General features: G+C 45.3%; 1 protein-coding gene across 1 annotated transcript in view; it reads right to left on the bottom strand.

Annotated features, from left to right (window-relative positions):
* The window catches only part of tyw1 (tRNA-yW synthesizing protein 1 homolog (S. cerevisiae)), a 117,362-nt gene that overhangs the window by 89,034 nt on the left and 7,677 nt on the right, over positions 1-20,651 (bottom strand). Inside the window, exons 7-8 of the mRNA XM_063205411.1 lie at positions 20,428-20,547; positions 3,549-3,747 (exon numbers count right to left, since the gene is read on the bottom strand). Coding sequence (XP_063061481.1) covers positions 3,549-3,747; positions 20,428-20,547 — 319 coding nt within the window. The remainder of the gene's footprint in view (positions 1-3,548; positions 3,748-20,427; positions 20,548-20,651) is intronic.

The following is a 20,651-nucleotide window of genomic DNA, read 5'->3' as shown; positions in this document are numbered from 1 at the left end:
AATGTTTACATTCCAGGTAGGTCGCACCCATCTTCTCCCTACACCTACCAGCCAGGCCCTGGTCTCGCCAGATAACGTCCCACACCTGTGAGAAGAATGTGGCTGCTCTCTCCAGTACCCTCATCCATACTTTAAACAAAGCACCTAACTCCACATCACTTCAGGGACTTTAAACAAGGCACCTAACCCCACACAGTTCCAGCGATTTTTTAACAATGCCTTGTGTACCAAGAACAGTGTGTTTACATTCGATCCATCCTTAATGTTCAGTGGGCAGATGGGGCGGATCCTGCATCAGTAAGGAGAATGTGGGTGCTCTCTCCAGTACCCTCATCCATGACTGAAGGGCCCTTGGGCAAGGCACCTACATGTAACTCCACATTGCTCGAGGGACTTTAAACAAGGCACCTAACCCCACATTGTTCCAGGGACTTTAAACAAGGCACCTAACCCCACATTGCTCAAGGGACTTTAAACAAGGCACCTAACCCCACATTGCTCAAGGGACTTTAAACAAGGCACCTAACCCCACATTGTTCCAGGGACTTTAAACAAGGCACCTAACCCCACATTGCTCAAGGGACTTTAAACAAGGCACCTAACCCCACATTGCTCAAGGGACTTTAAACAAGGCACCTAACCCCACATTGCTCAAGGGACTTTAAACAAGGCACCTAATCCCACATTGTTCCAGGGACTTTGAACAAGGCACCTATCCCCACATTGTTCAAGGGACTTTAAACAAGGGACCTAACCCCATATTGTTTCAGGGACTTTAAAAAAATCGACCTTACCACATATAGTTCCAGAGACTTCAAAACAATGCCTGGTGTACCAAGAACACTATGCGCCACTATGGGAAAAAATCATCTAAGTGTAAGGCAATACAATTTAGTAAAATAAAATGAAATGAATACGAGTAAAATCCCCCCAGGAGGCAGCAGTAGGTTATGGACAAACACTGTGAGTCTGTGCTGGAGTGGACAGATCCCTGCTTGTGTGCTTCTGAATGTGCGTGTGAGAGCAAAAGTGGAGTTGACACTTGGAACACAATTTCTGAGTAAGGCAAGACCTCTCCCTGGGGCCTATTTTCTGGCCGGTCAGCAAAAAAACCTGTTGTTTGGGAAAAACTGAATGAACAAACTACAGAGTGCACCAGTCTTATGAATGAGCTCAGACAGAAGACCCACGGTTGGGGACACAATAATTGAGGGCACTGCAGTCTCAGTTTTATTTTTTTTCTTCGCTGTCTTCTAAGACTGTGAAAATGGAAAATGGGAAAGGATGATGTAAGAAAAAGGCAGAAAAGAAAGGAAAAGAAGAAAATGCAAAAGAAAGGAGAGGATGGAAAAGAGGCTACAGAGTTGCTGATCATCAACTTCCGCTGAGCCAAGAAGAGAAAGAAATAGGAGGAGAGAAACGCAGACAGTGGTCTCGTTCACATGCTATGTTAAATCAGTTTAATTCAGAATAAAACTACATTATTCTCCTTTGAAAACATTATATAAACACTTCACAATTCAGAATTGCTATTTGGAATTTAACTTAATTCTGTATAAAAATAGGTGGTTTACTACTTAATTCCATATAACTATATTCATGTATCGTGTACGTATACTTTAAAAACAATTCTGATAGCTCCACGCATGCTTGATGCTATGTGATGTCGCAAGAGGCAACAACACAGACCCAGACCCAAATCGTGGATCTCCTGTCCAATCGAAATGCTTTCTAATCCCGGCGTATATTCGGAATTAAATGAAAGTGCTTCAAGTGAACTCAAAGGACAATAATTTAAATTCTGGACTATTTAATTCAGAATTATTAATACAGAATTAAAAACATACTGAAAACGTAGCCAATGAGGGAAAGACAGGATGAGAGAGAAACATAGCAAGACAAGCGTCAGTGAGAGAGGAACAGAGGAGAGCGGCAATGAGAGAGATGGGATAAGTGAGACTGGTCTCCAAACTGTGGAGAGAGAGAGAGAGAGAGAGAGAGAGAGAGAGAGAGAGAGAGAGAGAGCACAGAGAGAGCACAGAGAGAAAGAGAGAGAGAGAGAAGGAGAGATGGAAAGAATGAGAGAATGAAAGTGAGAGTGTGTGCATTTCTTGAGGGAGAATAGTGCTGTGATAAAAGAGGGAACAGAGTGGGGCAGCTCAGGGGAGTGGAGGGGAGCCACAGGAGAGAGAGTTAATTGGGCTGCGCTGTAGCATTAGTGCCTGTTAGCCGGCCCCACCAAAACATTGGCTCCCTGCCTGACCCACCGTGCACCGCTCTCAATACCATGCCATCCACTACAGCGTCAACATCTTCCCTAAAAAAACACTCATATATATTCTCTGCCAGCCATTGCATTTCGACACTCAGAGTGTCCAGGGAAGTCTAAGGTAACGTCCTCTGACACATTTTAGTGGCAATCAAAAAAGTTTGTTTAGGAGCGCTTCCTGGTTTGAGTTGAGGTGCTCTTTGGATAGGGAAAAAAACTGAAGATGCAAAACAGAAGAAAATCCAAGGCAATCTCCTTTTGAAAAAGTTAAAAAGCCTTTATTGTGATGGCTTAGTCATTTTAGAGTCTAGACATTTAAAAGCCCCCACATATTTTAGTGGCAAAAGGAATATATATTGTCTGCTGGAACAAATGTCCAGGGCTCAGTTGTAAAAAACGGTAGCCACCTCAACGTGATTCTCCTCCCAAGTTAAATATAAAGGTAAAGTAAAACATTAAGTAATTAAAATATCCGTAGAGACGTACAGCATCTACAGCAACAATCAGGAAAGAAGAGGAGGAAGTAGTATCACTCTGTATTCTCTAAAGTGAACAAAAGTTATAAATTGGCGAAATTCTCTGACATACTGTAAGCAGGTTGGCAGTAAGTGGTTGCAGTGTGAAATGAACAGGCCATCTGAAACCATCCATTTTTTTCTGGTTCTCTTTCATAAACTTTCATGGAAAAAAGATTGAGAATTTAGAGGCAACATGTTTTGGTAAAACCTTAATTTACCTTGCCGTAGCGACAGGATGAAGCCAAAAGCATCTGCCAAAGTTGGAATGCCAATAAAGAGCTTTAAAACACTTCACACAAAAGTGAAACAATGTGAAAGCATCTGATGCAACAAAGCTACAAAGCAAAGCCCACAAAAGCCAAACTAAGTGCAGAGAGGGCCCTGACATTAAAGAGACAGGTTGGCTTGGGGCGATCCACTATCTAATCAATGGCAGCAAATGGATGCTTATGGATCGGTGCCAAAAAAGCCATAAAAAGGCATCAATGCATCAATGATGGCGTTGCAGCCTGTGTCCAATGTAAAATAATCATTACCCTGAACCGACTTTTTACAGAGGGAGAGAGAAAGATGAAAATCATAAAAAAAGGAAGTAGGGAGGACAGTGAGACAGGAGAAACAGACAGATGCAGATGAACAAATGACAGCCTGGCAGGGTGACGGGGTGATAGGAGACAGTGAGACAGCTAGACAGCCTGAGGTAGCGTGATGACATGACTGCACAATAGAGTGGTAATAGAGGAAGAGAGAGGGTGACCCACCTTGCTTGGTCAGAGCGTCCCGGAGCGCCGGTGTGATCATCTCCCTCCTCTCCTCCTCCTCAACCTCCACCTCCACCTCCTCCGCCTCTTCCTCCTCTCCCCCTCCTCCTTGCTTCCTCCTCTTCTCCACCGCCACGCTCCCATTACTCAGTTTGGACAGCCTGACCTTCTGCCTGTCCTCCCCATCCTCCTTCTTCTGCTGCAAAACAAGACAGCGCCAGAAATCAATCACAAAACAGGCCTGACAAGAAGCCCTCACTGTATTACATCACTTCCCCCCCTTACGCACGCACGCACGCACGCACGCACGCACGCACGCACGCACGCACGCACGCACGCACGCACGCACACACACACACACACACACACAAATACCAAAGTGCTCACAGCTAATTCTATTTAAAAAAAATCATCCAACAATACTCCCAGACTGTGTACCCTCACCCCCTCCCTCCTCCCCCCATACACACAGATTAAAATACCCAAAACTGCTCCCAGCTAATTTCATCCATTTCGCATGCACATTGTGAGACCATATCATCGTTTAGCGAAGAGAAGTCATCGCTATTATTCGGAATGTGCAGCAGCAACAGAGCCCTTGAGTGGAAGTGACTGCCATTCCATTCAGCTCCGCAAAATGTCTTTTTAATTTTCAAGACGATTTTTTTTTTTTTTTAATGATCCCGTAAAGTCAACACACAAGGCGCATGATAATCAGCCTTTAAGTCGGAGCAGCAGTCACATCATCGCTGATGAGTTTATGCAGCCAACAACAGTGTTAGTCATGCCACCGCTGTCAAGACAAGACGGCCTCAGTGGCTCTCTGTCAGTGTAGATTTGCAAAAGGCACCACACAAACAGTCCCTTCATTCACATCGCAAGCTATCAGCACTCCACTAATTAAGGCTCAGTTAGTTAGACGTTAACTGACACAGTGAGCAGACACATATTCCATTATGGTTGGGTGTGTGTGAATCTTAAACACCTTACGCTACGCTGTGATCAATCACAGCCTTCATTCACAGTTCAGAGGCTACTTCCACCTGCAGGGGATGAATGCCCTCGTTTACTGATTTAGTAACAAGTGTCGACGAAGCAAATGCCTACGGCTGTATTCTGGGATTTTTGGAAAACAAAGTAGAAATTAGAGATGCCCATGCCTCATCGGAGAATAATTTGACTACAGTATTTGCTGACAAGAGGAAAAATGGAAGATATGGAAACTGAAATGAAATCAGAAATCAGGACTATTCGGCTAGGCAATGGACTGCTAATGGGCCACCCACGCAGGTTCGATTCCCGACCCCAGGTCATTTCCCAGTCCTCCCCAGTCGCTCTCCCCTACTCGCTTCCTGTCCCAGTCTTCTCTGTCCTGTCCAAAAAAATATATATGTATATAGAAAAAAAGAAATCAGGACTAACAACTGAGCCACGGTGGTTGTTTTTTTCCCTTTCTCATTTCCGATATTCCAGGTCTGTGTTCCACCTAATGAACCACTAAATTAAACAAGTGTAGAAAATGTTCCCCAGAACAAATCTTTACTCACCCTCACGATTTCCGCCCCATTAATTTACAACATCAGCACAACTAAAGAGGGAGTCCTACTGAAAATAAACAGTGATCGGCTTCTCCCATAGCTCAGGTGGCCTGGCCTGAGGTAAACAGTTTGTCCTGAGAAGAGACAGACTAGTTCCCCCACTGCCTTAGCCATAGGTCTAGCATTGCAGTGGGTGGTACGGTTCACAAAATTCACGGTTCGGTTCATATCGCGGTGTCAAGGTCACGGTTTTCAGTTTTCTACGGTCTACGGTTCTTTTTTTTTAGTTCATGATAAATGGTGCACTGGCTAATAGAATCGGATTTATCACTAAATATCCTACATATGGTTTGTATAGACTTATAATGTGAAAATGGTGTGATTTTAATTGTGTCATCCTCTGATTTGGTCTTATACGCCAGTGTTTCCCAACCAGGGGTACGTGTACCACTAGGGGTACGCGAGCACACCTCAGGGGGTACTTGGAAAAAATCAATAATAACAAATATATGGAGTGTAGTCACATTGGGATAGAGGAACAGATATAGAGCATGAGTGAAGGGGGTACTCATCATATGACAAAATGGCTTAGGGGGTACGCAGAACAAAAAAGGTTGGGAAACACTGTTATACGCTAATGTTTTAATCAGAGAGACTGGATAAGATACTCCTAGAATCTCTGTTTTACATATTTTTCTGGGCAGTACATGAATTGCGGTTTGCGATGGATTGCATGGTTCGGTTCGGTATGTGTGTGAATTGTATAGTTTCGGGTTCGGTTTGTGCCATCCCTACAGACCAGACATCTTTCTTTTTGGTGAGAGTTTGCACGCTCCCAAAAGGCTTACAATTTAGGCTACAATCCTTTACAGAGGGTGGGTGGTTAACTGTTCATCCCAAGGCGAGATCAACTAGTTCCCACGGGCCACTGCATACATAGTAAATTTCCATTTGATTTAACACATAAAGATTAGGACCAACCATTGAGAGTAAATAGAATGGAGGCCAAAATTCTATTTCATTGTTGAAGCCAAGTTGGAGCCAAGGTTGGACCCAAAAAGACCAAAAAATGGCCAAATCCCATTCATTCCTATGAGAGACATAAAACCCTGTATCTCCCTTAAATGCCACTCCAGGGGGATCATTTTTCGCTCAACTAGTAGGTCCCCTTGCTCTCCAACTTACCAGGGTGGTGATTTTTTGTGGTGATGTTTTATTTTAGAGAGATATTAAAAGTTAAATTGACCAATGAGCATCAGAACATGGTTTGATTGACCGTTAGAAGTCTTGTTGTTGTCCAATCAGCACCTGCGTTTGGCGTTGCTAAGGTGGAATGTAAGTTGGAATGTTCCCAAATCTGGCTTCAAAGCGTTGAATGGCAAATAGCGTTGATTTGGCGTCCATTCTATTTACTGTCAATGGGACCAGCACCACAAGTTTTACATTTGACTCTATGTGTTGAGCCATAGGTCTAGCCTTGTGGACCCAGAGGTTTTTCTTTTAAGTGAGGGTTAGTTGAACTCTCCCGACACAATCCCAATTAGGCTGCTTTGCAGAGGGTGGTGTGGACACTGTGTACACTGTACAGTACGTTCTTTATAATGAACTCCATAAAGCCGATGCAAATCTAACAGTCCCGGGGAACTTCAACAGTTTGTATCTTGTTACATAATCATAATTAAGTAACAACATAATGCATATGGTAAGAAGGCCTGTAGGGTACATGTTGCAATGGAGACAAATATGGGTGCAAACTGCTAAGAACCCAAGGAAAAGGCTGAAAACAAATTCCATTTATTTTGTGTGTGTGCGTGTGTGTGTGTGTGTGTGTGTGTGTGTGTGTGTGTGTGTGTGTGTGTGTGTGTGTGTGTGTGTGTGTGTGTGTGTGTGTGTGTGTGTGTGTGTGTGTGTGTGTGTGTGTGTGTGTGTGTGTGTGGCTGTATGTGTGTGTGTGTGTGTGGCTATGTGTGTGTGTGTGTGTGTGGCATTCTGGAGAAATGCATAAAAAAGGGACATCTGATTTGAGATCATGATGTAATTCCGCCAAACGGTTCAATCTGTTCAACTATTGGCAATCAGGTGGCGGGTTCAACAGTATGGGCTTTTAAAAATAACTAACGACTGACGTGCGAAAGTACAAAAGCCGGATGGCGGAAGATGGGCTGCATTACTATAGCAGACTTCACAGATGGCAAAGCAGTCTTGAGTGGGTCATGCACGCAGTACTAGCTAGCACTAGTCTCAGAGCCTCCATCATACACACACACACACACGCACACACACACACACACACACACACACACACACACGGAAGGAGGAGAGGAGAGGAGAAAGGAGGAGAAGAGAGGAGAAAGGAGGAGAGGAGAGGAGAAAAGAGGAGAGGAGAGGAGAGGAGAGGAAATTAAGAAAGGAGATGAGAGGAGAGAAAATAGGAGGACATGTCAATACAAGGAGAGGAGAAGATGATTGGAGAAGAGAGGGAGACAAGAGGAGAGGACGAGGAAGACAGGAGGAGATAACAACACAAGGCGAGAAGAAAGTATGAAAGGGGGGAAGTGAAAGACATGAAGGCATTAAAATAAGAGAAAAGGAGAGGAAGACAGAGAGGTGGGGGAGATAAAAGTATGATAAAAGTAGAGGAAGGATAGGAGGAAAAGAAGCAGAAGAGGACAGGAGTAGAGGTGGCAAGGAAAAAAGAGAAGCGGAAGACGAGAAGAGAGAAAGATCAAAAAGGAAAATAGGAGATAAGATACAGAGAGAGAGAGAGAGATTGAGAGAGAGAGAGAGAGAGAGAGAGAGAGAGAGAGAGAGAGAAGGAGAGAAGGAGAGAAAGATAAGAGCAGAGGAAGACAGGTAGAATAAAAAACATATGAGAAGATGCAGCTGAGAGGAGAGGAAGATACCGCAGCTGGTTGCAATAGAGAGGTGTTGGTTGTGGTGGTGGTGGTGGTGGTACTCATCCATGAAGTAAATGAAGCGGGGTGTGTGTGTGTGTGTGTGTGTGTGTGTGTGTGTGTGTGTGCGTGCGTGCGTGCGTGCGTGCGTGCGTGCGTGCGTGCGTGCGTGCGTGCGTGCGTGCGTGTGTGTGTGTGTGTTGCTTGACTGTCAAAACAGCTGTTTGAGATGCTCCAGAGGCATGGCCTGGACCAGCTGCTGAGAACAGCGCACCAGCAATAAGAGGTGTGTAATATACACACTAGTAACAACTGCACTCCATCTGTGTGTGTGTGTGTGTGTGTGTGTGTGTGTGTGTGTGTGTGTGTGTGTGTGTGTGTGTGTGTGTGTGTGTGTGTGTGTGTGTGTGTGTGTGAGAAAGAGAGAGTCCCATATGCCAAATGTAAACAACTCCTGCTGTTGCTGCTGATGATCTTCCTCAGGCCATCTAGCAGGCTGACACTTCATTATCAACAGTCAATTCCTCATTAGTATAGAGGTGGACACCAGGAAGCAGCCCTCTCTACACCTCCGTATCTCTCTCCCCCTCCATGTCCCTCACTCCACCTCCCCCTCTCTACCTGTCTACACCTCCCCCCCTCTCTCCCCACCTCCGTATCTCTCCCTCTCTCCACCTCCGTATCTCTCTCCCTCTCTCCCTCTCTCCATCTCCGTATCTCTCCCTGTCTCCAACTCCATATCTCCACTTCCCTATCTATATTCCTCTCCCCACCTCCGTATCTCTCCCTCTCTCCACCTCCGTATCTCTCTCCCTCTCTCCACCTCCCCACTATCTCTCCACCTCCATATCTCTCTCTCAATCCCTCTCTCCACCTCCATATCTCTCTCCACCTCCCAATCTCTCTGCCCACTATCTCTCCCTCTCTCCACCTCCGTATCTCCCTACTTCTCTCCACCTCCCCATCTCTCTCTAGATTGATATCTTTTTCTGTCTCTCTACTTCACAATCTCTCGCTCACCACCTCTCTAGCTCAATCTCACTCTCTCCCACCGCATCACTCTGTCTCTCTCTATATCTCTCTCTCTATCTCTCTCTCTCTCTCTCTCTCTCACCATCTCTCTATCTTTCTCTTCACACCTCTCCACCTAACTAACTCTCTCTCACCTGCTCGATCTTTCCATCTCCAACGTTCCGTCTCTTTCCCTCTCTCCACCTCATAATCTCTATCTTTTACTCAATCTCTGACTCCGCAGTCGGAGTGCGCATGGGGGTAGGGGAGAAGGAGAGAGAGGGAGTGGGAGAGATCACAATCACAAGACAAGTGTGATTAGATAAGTCTTGATTTGATAAAAAGGCACTTGTCGTCACATGTCTTAATGCTCTCAGTCCAGTCCAGCACTCTCATTGGCTCATGTCACCGCCAGAGACAAATGTCACCACAATGATGCAGTCCCCACCCCGATCAAACGTCACTGGCAGAACTCAAGCCTGGGGTGCGTTTTTTTGACAACGTCTTTGCTAACTAAGTTAGCAACTTACTTGGTTGCAATGCAAATTCCCAATGGGAATCAAGTACAAACCCCAACTCCGGTGAAGTTGGGACGTTTGGTAAACAGTGAATAAAATCAAAATGCTATCATTTTCAAAACATTCAATCTATTCATTAGATGGAGAATAGTGAAAAGACAACATATTAAGTGTTAAAACCGAGAAAAAATATTCTCCATCTAATGAATAGATTAAATGTTTTGAAAATGATAGCATTTTGATTTTATTCACTGTTTACCAAACGTCCCAACTTCACTGGAGTTGGGGTTTGTAAGTTGCTAACTGGTTAGCAACGATGTTTTCGAGAAACGGGGTCCTGCCACGAAAGATAATGACGGATATGGGTGTAAACAAGCATGAATATCAGAGGCAGCGGTGATGAGAAGAGAACTCATTTGGATTTTAACATGAAGGAGATGATACAGTATATCAGAGGAAACAATAGCGGGACAAACTGTTGGCATTCTGCCCAACAAGGGAGGGGAGAGAGAGAGACAGAGAGAGACAGAGAGAGAGAGAGAGAGAGAGAGAGAGAGAGAGAGAGAGAGAGAGAGAGAGAGAGAGAGAGACAGAGAGAGAGAGAGAGAGAGAGAGACAAACACAGAGAGAGAGAGACAAACACAGAGAGAGAGAGACAAACACAGAGAGAGAGAGACAAACACAGAGAGAGAGAGCAAGTGAGAATAAAAGAGAGAGAGAGCGGAAGAAAGAGAGAGAGCAAGTGAGAATGAAAGAGGGAGAGAGAGAGAGAGAGAGAGAGAGAGAGAGAGAGAGAGAGAGAGAGAGAGAGAGAGAGAGAGCATTGCCTGATCCCCGTGTCCCTGAGCGCTGCCTGAGGTGGCGTGGGGGTTAAAGCACGGCTGTCTAGTTTTATCTGGCTCCCCTCCTCGCTGCCTCTGCTGCAAACATATCCTACAGCGCAGTGTGTGCATGCCCCTCAAGGCCTCACTACCACCTGTATCTGCTCAGTAAACACACACACACACACGCACGCAGGCAGGCAGGCAGGCAGGCAGGCAGGCACGCAGGCGCGCACGCACGCACGCACGCACGCACGCACGCACGCACGCACGCACGCACGCACGCACGCACGCACGCACGCACGCACGCACACGCACACACACACACACACACGCACACACGCACACACACAGACACGCACACGCACACGCACACACGTGTCCGCCTGTATGACAAGTTCAACAAATTTCACCAAAAACAAGTTCCTGGCCTTTGGTCACAGAAGTGGCGGAGAGGGGCGGGAAAACTAAGGGCAGTAACCCTCGACACCCTTTGGGGCGAAACCTATTGCCCTCAGTCAAGCGGGAGAGAGCAAGGCGGAGGGAAGATTTGTCAGGCTGCGGCGTGGAAATCGCTGGTGCTGATTGTCCCCCACTGGAGGATGCCGTCGTCGCCCGGGACAGGAGAGAAGGAGGAAGGAAGAGAGAGAGAGAGAGAGGGAGAGAGAGACAGAGTGAGAGAGAGACAGAGGGAGAAAGAGTGAGGGAGAGAGGGAGAGAGAGAGGGAGAGAGAGAGAGAGGGAGAGGGAGAGAGGGAGAGAGAGGGAGAGGGAGAGAGGGAGAGAGAGAGAGAGAGGGAAAGAGGGAGAGAGAGGAAGAGAGGGCGAGAGAGAGGCATGTCTGTGCCCCTCACCCTGAGAGCTGCAGTCATGCATGCGCCACCGCTGGGGAGATGTGGTGAGAATACTGATGAGAGGAATACACCCAAGACACAGCTTGTGACTTGTGACAGAGTTCATTTTTTTTCACGTTTCTTCTTTCTAGTTCAGAAGATCAGAAATCAGGAAAAAAAATCAGATGGGACAGTGAAGAGTGACAGGAAAGTGCAGAAGGGTGTGGGAAAGACCCAGGCTGGATTCGAACCTGAGTCTCCATAGGCAATGTTGTATTTTGTTTTGCTTTCATCACCTCAAACAGATAGGACAGGACAGGACATTGAAGCGAGACAGGGCAGTAGGGACATTGAAGCGAGACAGGGCAGTAGTGGGACAGGGAGGTTTGGAAGATGACCCAGGTTGGATTTGAACCTTGGTAATGTTGCCTGCATAATGCATATGGTAGCCTAGGACAGTGGTTCCCAACCTTTTTTTTCAGGGTCCCATATTTTTACCATTGTAAGCTTTGGTGACCCAGCGCCCGCATGAGAGGGAGTCACTCGATTCGCTCTGTTTCCTGCGAAAACTCATTTTAGTTATCATTGTATTCCTCAATTCGTCTTTGCTCAAAAACAGAATAAATGTTTAATGTAGCACTTAAATTTTGTTGCTTCTATGCATTTGTCATTTATTCAACATGGGCTAGATATAGTATTAAAATGAAACCCCTTAAAATCAAGTGGGCTTTGCGACCCCCCGTGGATCTTTGGTGACCCATAGGTTAGGTCGCGACCCATAGGTTGGGAACCACTGGCCTAGGAGGTGTATTCACATGCTGCGGCACATGTCCCTTTTTATGAAAAGATCCTAAATCCTGTTGCAGATTTTGTTTTTGTAGTGAGGGCTTGAAAGACTTTGTTTTTTTTCACTCTGGAGAAGGTTTATTTTAAGCTGTTCCCCCTCTCTCTGGGAAATGCTGTGGTGTTTTGATGTGTTGATGTTTTCTCGTGTACTGCCTGGAAGGGAAAAAAACTATTACAGTACTTGCTTCCCCCTCCCGCCTTCCTATTTTAGTCACCTCACTTCTTGAAGACTTTTAATTAAAAGGTTGCCTCTACAGGTCTTCTGCTAAAAAAAAACCTTGAATAACATTACAGTATGAAGAGAAAAGAGTGTCAGGAAGGAGGCTACCGACGACAGAGGAGTGTAAATAACAAGCAGACACAGTGTGAGAATGTCATGAGAGAGATTGAGGGAAGTAAACAGCACGACGGACCATTCTTACTCATGAGGTTCTGGCAACTGTGTATTAGTTGGAGTTACACTGTGTAGTCGTTAGAGCACAGACCGTCCCTTGACTAAATCAAAGCCCAGCCAAGAGGAAGGAAAAAAAATGGACAGAATGATGAGGAGGGGACAGAATGAAAGTGGTGATAGTGGTGGTGGTTGGGGGGTGTCTTGACTGCCCTTCCTTCCATCACCACATCCAGTTCCCAGAATAATTCTGTTTGCTGCAAGCTGTGATGCAGCGCAGTAGACCAGTGTTGCCAGACTGGGTGGTTTCCCGCCCAATTGGGCTGCTCAGGATGATGGCCGTCTGCAGGTAAAAATGGATTTTGGAGAGAAAAAAAACGCCATACACGTAGAAATCAATAGAATTGGGCGGGATTTAGTGCTTCCAGGCAGGTTTTCAGCATTTTTGGGGGGCTGGCAATAGTCAGCCTCATCTGGCAACCCTGCAGCAGACAGTGTGGCCCTTCCTCCCACCCACCCACATCCCACACCCAACACCACCAGCACCACCAGCTCAACTCCCTCTGGCACCTGAAGTGGACAGAACGAGAGCGGGTCTGGGCTCCGTCCCTCCTCCCGTGAGCCCCCCCGGTGAGTGACAGCAGTGATGCAGCGAGTCCATGGCAAGCAGGAGAGGAGGAGAAATAGACTGGAAAGGAGACGGGAAGGGAAGGAGAGAAGTGGAGTGGAGAGGAAACAACTGGTATGGAGAGAGGAGATAAACTAGCAAGCAAAGCAGAGGGCAGGCAAGGAGAAAAGAGAAGAGGAGGAGGAGGAGAGGAGGAGCCAAAAGGCAATGTTGATTGGAGAGGAGTTGATTGGAAAGGAAAACACTGTTGAGATCAACTGGCAAGGAAGGGGACAGGAAGGAGATGAGAGGAGAGAGGAGGAGAGGAGTACAGGAGAAGAGAGGAAAGAAAAGAAAAGGATGCTGACTGGGAAGGAGAGGAGGAAAGAGGAAAGAGAGAGAGACTGTAAAGAGAGGCAGAGGAGAGGTAATAAAAGAGAAGCAGAGATGGAGAGAAGTAAAGAAAAGCAAATCACTGATAAGCGGAATAGAGGAGAGGAGAGGAGAGGAGAATCGAGGAGAGGAGAATAGAGGAGAGGAGAAGAGAGGAGAGAAGAGGAGAGGAGAGGAGAGGAGAATCGAGGAGAGGAGAATAGAGGAGAGGAGAAGAGAGGAGAGAAGAGAGGAGATGACAAAATAGTAGAGAATGCAGACTGAATGCCGAGAATGCAGACTTCTCGAGGAGAGGAGAATAGAGGAGAGAAGAGAGGAGAGGAGATGACAAAATAGTAGAGAATGGAGAGTGGACTGACTGGCGAGACAGGAGATGAGCTGGGAAGGCAGGCAAGGACAGGGTGTGCTGAGCTGGTGGCGCACAGTGGGAAGGTAGAAGGGGGACGATGTGTGGTTTGTTGGGGGAGAGGGAGATAGACAGACATCAGTAGCACCAGAACCCTTGGCAGCTGACACCATCCAGCCTGACACCCAGCCACTGCAAGGCTGAGTGGCCGCGACTGCTGCCCATCCCACTCAGCTCAGCGTGACACTGCACACCACCACCACCACCACTAGGGGTGTGAATAATATCGAAATGTATCGATATATCCCGATATATTCTGATGATTGAATCGAATCGCATGGTATCGTGGGGCATTCTAAGTATCGAACATAATCGAATCGCTAGCCCCAGCCCAATAACTTAATAGAAGTGGAAAAGTAATTGGGAAAAAATTCGAATTGTATCGTATCGTGGGGCATTCCTAAGTATCGAAAATAATCAAATCGTATCGCATCGAATAATAAGATATCGATATTGAATCGTATCGTCATGGAGGCTGTGATTTACACCCCTAACCACCACCACCACCAGTGGCGGAACTGCCTACAGGGCTTCTGGGCAAGACACTTATAGTGGCCCCACCAAACGGCCTGCCAAGCTCATAATAGGGCCCCCACGATACAGGAGGGCCCTGGGCCCTGGGGCAAATGCCCTGCTCTCCCCCCTTATAGCCCCACCCCCACCACCACCAGGACTGCTGACAGCTTTTTGTCAGGCCCAGGACAAAGTCATCTGAAAGGCTCCTCCATCTAATGCATACCATATAATGAAAGCCCAAACTCTGGGGGCCCTCTGTTCCTGGGCAGGGAAAACTGAATCCTTTGTCCACACAGACTACTTCCCTGACTACCACCACCACCACCACTACTGCTGTCTGCCTCCTCCTCCATCCTGAACACACCTCACCCACCATCATCCTCTGGGCATAGCGCCAGTCTCTTGCCACACACAATCTGCACCTGAAGCCGGCAGCCAACCAGCCACAGCCCATGACAAGATCATGGGAATGCTGTCTTGAAAACAAAATGAAGTGAAGGTCAGGCAACATAATTAACAAAACATCTAGGAGGAAAGCAAGATATTCTGTACTCACAGATACACGTTTGACAGAAGAATCAATGCTGGTTGTGCATGCAATCAATGCCCAAGACGTCACATCACAAAATGAGGCAGTGTTTCTCTGCACAGGGTATCTCTTCTCTGTATGACACCAGCAGTCAAGAAAAATGCCCACCAGGCCAGGCAATGCATTTACCATTGGTTACAGCAAGTGTGACGGCTGCTGCTGCTGGGGTACTGAGGTGCAGACGGGTACAACTGATACAGCGTGGAAATCAGCACTGAAAAGAGTTCACCATAGGATCTTTACACAGCTCTGAAATTAAACAGGGTGTGTTGGGCCTGGATGTAACCAACTTCATCACTCAAAAGTGGAAAGGACAAATCCTGCTAACAGTCCAGTTCATTCGACATTCATTTATTCAATACAATGTTTTGTTCATAACTGAAAAGAGGTGGGTGCAGTTTTCCCAGTCATAATGAATACTTAAAATTTGATGGTGGTGGTGGTAAGTATTCATGAAAAAGGTAACATTTGTGAATGGGCAGCATGAACAAAAGCTACTAAAATATTACACAGTGTACTGTTACGACCACCTGGCTCAGCACATTTAATCCTGTAGATGCATGTGGAATACAGTACACATACACTTTTGAAAATCAGCGCTAAGATTAAAAAAGTAAGATTGGACTAGAGTGCCATTGCTGAACACTGCAGCTCCCATCAGAGTCGCTATCAGCTTTGGCAAGGCCTGGGACAAAGTCATCTGAAAGGGGCTCCCTACCTAATAAAACCAATGTACTGAAGACCCAATTCTGGGGCCCCCTCTCTTCCTGGGGCCGGGACAACTGACCCCAGGCTTTGTCCGCCCCTGTCTGCTTCCCTGCTCCCATCACCGGGCAAGATGAAAGAGGATTTAAGAGGCCCATGCCTTCATCATCATCGGCTCTATCTGAGCATCACACCCCATCTGTACCTTCATGTGGAGGGGAAATCTGCATTCCTCCTGACAAGATGACAGGCCAGTTCAAAGGACCCCAACCCCAATCTGTGGGTGTGATGAGAAGCAACACAAACTGCAGGCTAAAAACTACACCGATCTGATGTCTCGAGCTGTGATCTGCTGTGAGGGCTTTTGATCTGCCTGGTGTTTAAAACTGGGTCTCTACTGACCCCTGCTGATAGGAACAGGGAGCTACAAATGCACAACAAGGCAACTTGAAGGAAAAGGAAATTCCAGCCTGGACTTACTGTAGCCCTTACAAAATGTTCATATAAGAGAAATGGTAGTTAAGTGGAAGCTTACAGAGGACTATGACCACCAGGCTAAATCATTTACAAATTTGTTTAAACTCTTTTCTAAATCAGATGGTTCGAATGAAGAAATGTCATAGGCGAGATGAACAATAACTTTCCCAGACACAAAGAATCTTGGCATATAGATCTACCCACTTTGGTGAAACCAATAATTTGTGAAATCAATCTTTTCTAGTTGTTAAGACTAGAACCAAGTATTTGAAAGCATGCCATATCAGCACTGCAGCTATTGTTATAGGGGTCCCCAATCACTCAACATAAATGATTAGTAAAATTTCTTCCACAAATTTAGACCACTAGGTATATCATTCCCTCAAGCCAGATCAGTATCTGAAATGAGAGAAAATCCAACACATACACTGGCCCCTTCCCCTAATTTTTCCACAGAATTATATGGACATTTTGTTGTAACTGTGACTCTAAAGTAACTTTGCCCTCTCTTTGCTTGTGTTGTAGCCCTAACGACAGGCTGGCGGACCTCTCGGTTCTCGTAGACCCATTCCCCCGTCACCGCAATTAATTCCGAGGCGATGCCAACCAAGTGATTATCACGGTACATTATGCAGATGGGGGGGAAATCTCCAGGGCGGGGACTATACAGACAGAGCAGCACCAAAAAAGACCTAAATATTCAAAGCACGGCTCAAACGCAATGCAAAGTCATGTCTGAGTGACTGATAGCCTTGTATACATTTGAATGGTAATTAAAGTTTATCAGCCAGTGCAAATGAGTAAGCCGGATGATCAGAATGTGTGAAGTTTCCTTTTCATCAGGGGCTCCAATCTGTGTTATGCTAATAGGCTTAAGTTTGAAAAGGGGATAAAAAAAATCTGCAAAACTTCTCCAGGTCATTGGGTGAGAAATGGTGTGTGGCAAAGATACGGGCTTACAAGCTATAAAAGATGAACACAAATTAGTTTTGCTACATATCTCCACTTTAGTCAGTCAGGTAAAACTATCCAATCAGGATTATCACCTCCCACAATGCTGTGAGTTATTTATAATGTGTTCATATAATGTATTTGCATTTGATCAGCCACGGTTCAATGGTTAGAGCGCTGGCCTTTAGATCGAGGGTTGCAGGCTCAAATCCCACCCTTACCAGTACCTTCATCCATGGTTTAAGTGCCTTGAGCAAGGCACCTAACCCCACATTGCTCCAGGGACTGTGACCAATACCCATATGCATGCAAGACGCTGTAATGTAATGTAATGTAATGATCATAATGTGCATCTTTGATAGGCATACTCTAACAAACTACTCCCATATTGACTTTAAACTTCATATTTCTATTCAGGATTTCAGATATCTTATGCAAACACACTATCTAGATGTAGATAATGTAATTACTGAGTAGTACCTGAATAAAAAAAAGAATCTTATCCAATTCAGTTTTTCACTGTGATTTCTACTCCAACTGTCATCTTGACTCTGACTACTAGTAGTCATGCAACTAATATGAAAGTGGGGAAAGTTCCTGACAGACATGTACGTAACTAAGGACAGCACACAATACTCAACACACAATACGAGCTGATGAATCAGGAAGTTGTTGCTACACTGCTGTGCAGGTGAAGTTCTAAGTCTGTACATATTAAACTGACTGTGATGACAGTCATTGTACAAATATTTGAGATGTTTTTTTTTAAGAGAGCACTACATGAGGTACAATTCATGTCCTCAAGCTAAAGTTCAACTGATATCCAAAGGACTGGTCCACATCATCAACAGCTGATGTCATCACCACAATGGAGTATGGTCATTACAAAGGTCCTGAACTTGTTGGCAGGATCCTGATTTAATTGCTTTTATAGCTTCATATACTTTATCTTAAATGATTCATCTGGACTTGAGAATGCCATGCTGGTTGAACTAAGTTTCTTTTACAGAACACCTTTCTTGCATAATACATACCGAGTGCAGTTTGGACAATCTGACAGTCCATCAACTAAACTAAAGTTAAAAAAAAAAGGATGGGAAAAGAATAACAAACAAAAGAATACAAAGTTTCATGATTTTCTGCCACTTGTGATTCTTCCCTCCATAATTCAGTGGAAGCGGTGAATATCCATCACTCACAACTGCTGGGCCACTGGGAGCAATATAAATTATGCATTGCATCAAAATGAATCTCAAAATGAAAATGAACTCAATTCAACATATTGAGTAGAAGACGGATAGTACTTCAGGGTTTTAATTTGGTTTATTTCATTTCAAGTCGAGTGTAAAGTGACAGAAAAACAATCATTTGAAGTCACCACAAAAAAAGGAAAAGAAAAAGCAACAAAACATGACTGAGAGTTAATATCTGCAAGTGTCTGCAATATTGATGCGTATGGAACAAACAGCCAAACAACCAGATACCACTTTGAAAGGCAGAACATGTTTGAAATTTAGGACACACAACAAGTTTCATGGGAAGTGGCCACACTCAAAAACACCCCAACTTAGTGGGAGCTTGCTAAAACGTGTGAAAATCTGCAAGAGTCAGCAAATGTTATATACATGCCATGTAAACAAACACAAGCAAAGGCTTCATCTTATGAGCAAATTGTCAAAGAATTATACTGTACATATCAATGGCAGTCATTGCACTGCTACCTACAGATGGCACCAAGGATTTCTGAATAACTTCAGGGCTAAGTCGCTAAACACCCAGATAAAATGCACATACGTTTTGGCTACGCTTCTCTATCAGACTAAACATATTGACAAGTCCAGTTCTTCTCCTCGCTCAACATGAGCATAATCGTGCACTTTCCAGCATATCTTGGAGGCACAGACCCGTGAGCAGGGCGTTGGTAATGACCCTCCACCCCCTCTCACCTCCCCGCTTGGTGCCTGAAGCCAGAGCTCCTTTGCACACAAGAGCACCTCTTTCAGCTCTCATTCCAACAGCACTGCTCAGTCCTGGGTGGCGGGCCGGAACCAATGTTAAGTCATGGACCCTCCCGGGTAGGTTTGCTCAGCAGAAGTTACAGTATAATCCAACTAATAAAGGAGTCTTATGGCTTCATTCAGCCACAGAGCTCTTCTATTAGGAGGTTTACTGGCCGCTGAGTTTGAGTTAAGTTGTCTGGGTTACCCAATAAACCGGCTTCACGTACATCCCTTTTTTGAGTTTTAAGGCAAAACCAGCTCTTTCAGGGGCCGGGGACATCAGATCAGAAGCACTGTCCCATCTTCAGTTTGGAATCTACAGCGGGCAAAGGTCAAAATACACCGTTGAAGCACTACAGAAAAAAACTCAACAGATAGATCCAGTCAAAAGTCAATCTTTCCAAAAACCAGCCCCAGGATGAGAAGTAAGTGAAAGTAAGTAAACATGCGATTTCAGGAACAGGGACCGCACACAAAGGTGTTCTCACATTGGCAGAAAGGATATTCTTCATCTTAAGGAGGATTAGTGAGCTCCCACGAGAAGAAAATTATGGATTTGACAGTACTCTGCAGAAGCCCATGCACCACACACACTGAGAACTAGAAATGTAACCGTAACAAGGATGCTTTAGAATTCCTTTAATATTTATAATTTATTTGATTATTTAGGAGAGATGACTAAATAATCAGTCTAATTAATCAATAATCGGTTCCTGGTGCCCCATCAAAGGAATGTGGTTAGTGATTAAACACACCTCAGCCAAGCCATAACAAGTCATGCTCTGTCAGTGTTAGGCACTGCATAGAAAAAGTATGTCATGTGGCTACAGCTGTAGTTAGTGACTCTCAGTTTCAATGTCTTTATTTTAGAAACAATTTGGAGGGTGAAAAAAATAAATCCCACACACTAACCATTTCACTTAAGCTTTATTCACAAGGTTTCAAATCGTGAATAAAGCTTAAGGCAAAATGGTCAGTGCCCAGGAGTTTCACATTTTATTTTGATCATTCTGGGTGATCTCAAACACACCTGCCAGCTGAGGTGTGCGGGAAGAAAACAAAATCACAAGAAACTATTTGGAGAGAAAAAAAGACTTGAACTGAGAGCATCGGAGATGCACGAGTACATCAATCCCACTGTAACCTCATAAAGTTTTAGCGGCATTCATGCTTCTCAATATCAATATCGATACATCAATGCATCGATCCGATGGTGGACAATCAAATGGAATCGTATCGTACCGTGGGGCATTCTTAAGTAAAATAATCAAATCGCTGCCATAAGAAATCGAATCGTATCATCATGGAGGTTGATTTACACCCCTACTCAATATCATGCAATCCAATTGGCAAACCAAAAGCCCATCCACAGCGGGTTATTACCTTGGCCTTCTTGAAGTGGGTCATGACGTTGCCCAGGTCCTCCATGTCGATGACGGAGCCGTGGCCTGGACCCTCGTCCCCGCTGCTCTCCCCCTCACTGCTAGACTCCACCAGCTCCTCCTGGACACACACACACACACACAGAGCACAGAGCACAGTGAGCCTTACCTTCCAATGTAATGACATCCCATTAACATGAACACTAAGTAAGACACACACACACA

Source organism: Engraulis encrasicolus, chromosome 8 (assembly GCF_034702125.1).
Source record: "Engraulis encrasicolus isolate BLACKSEA-1 chromosome 8, IST_EnEncr_1.0, whole genome shotgun sequence".
NCBI classification, from domain to species: Eukaryota; Metazoa; Chordata; class Actinopteri; order Clupeiformes; family Engraulidae; genus Engraulis; species Engraulis encrasicolus.
Note: the sequence above shows the minus strand (reverse complement) of the source record. Positions and strands in the feature narration are given on the sequence as shown.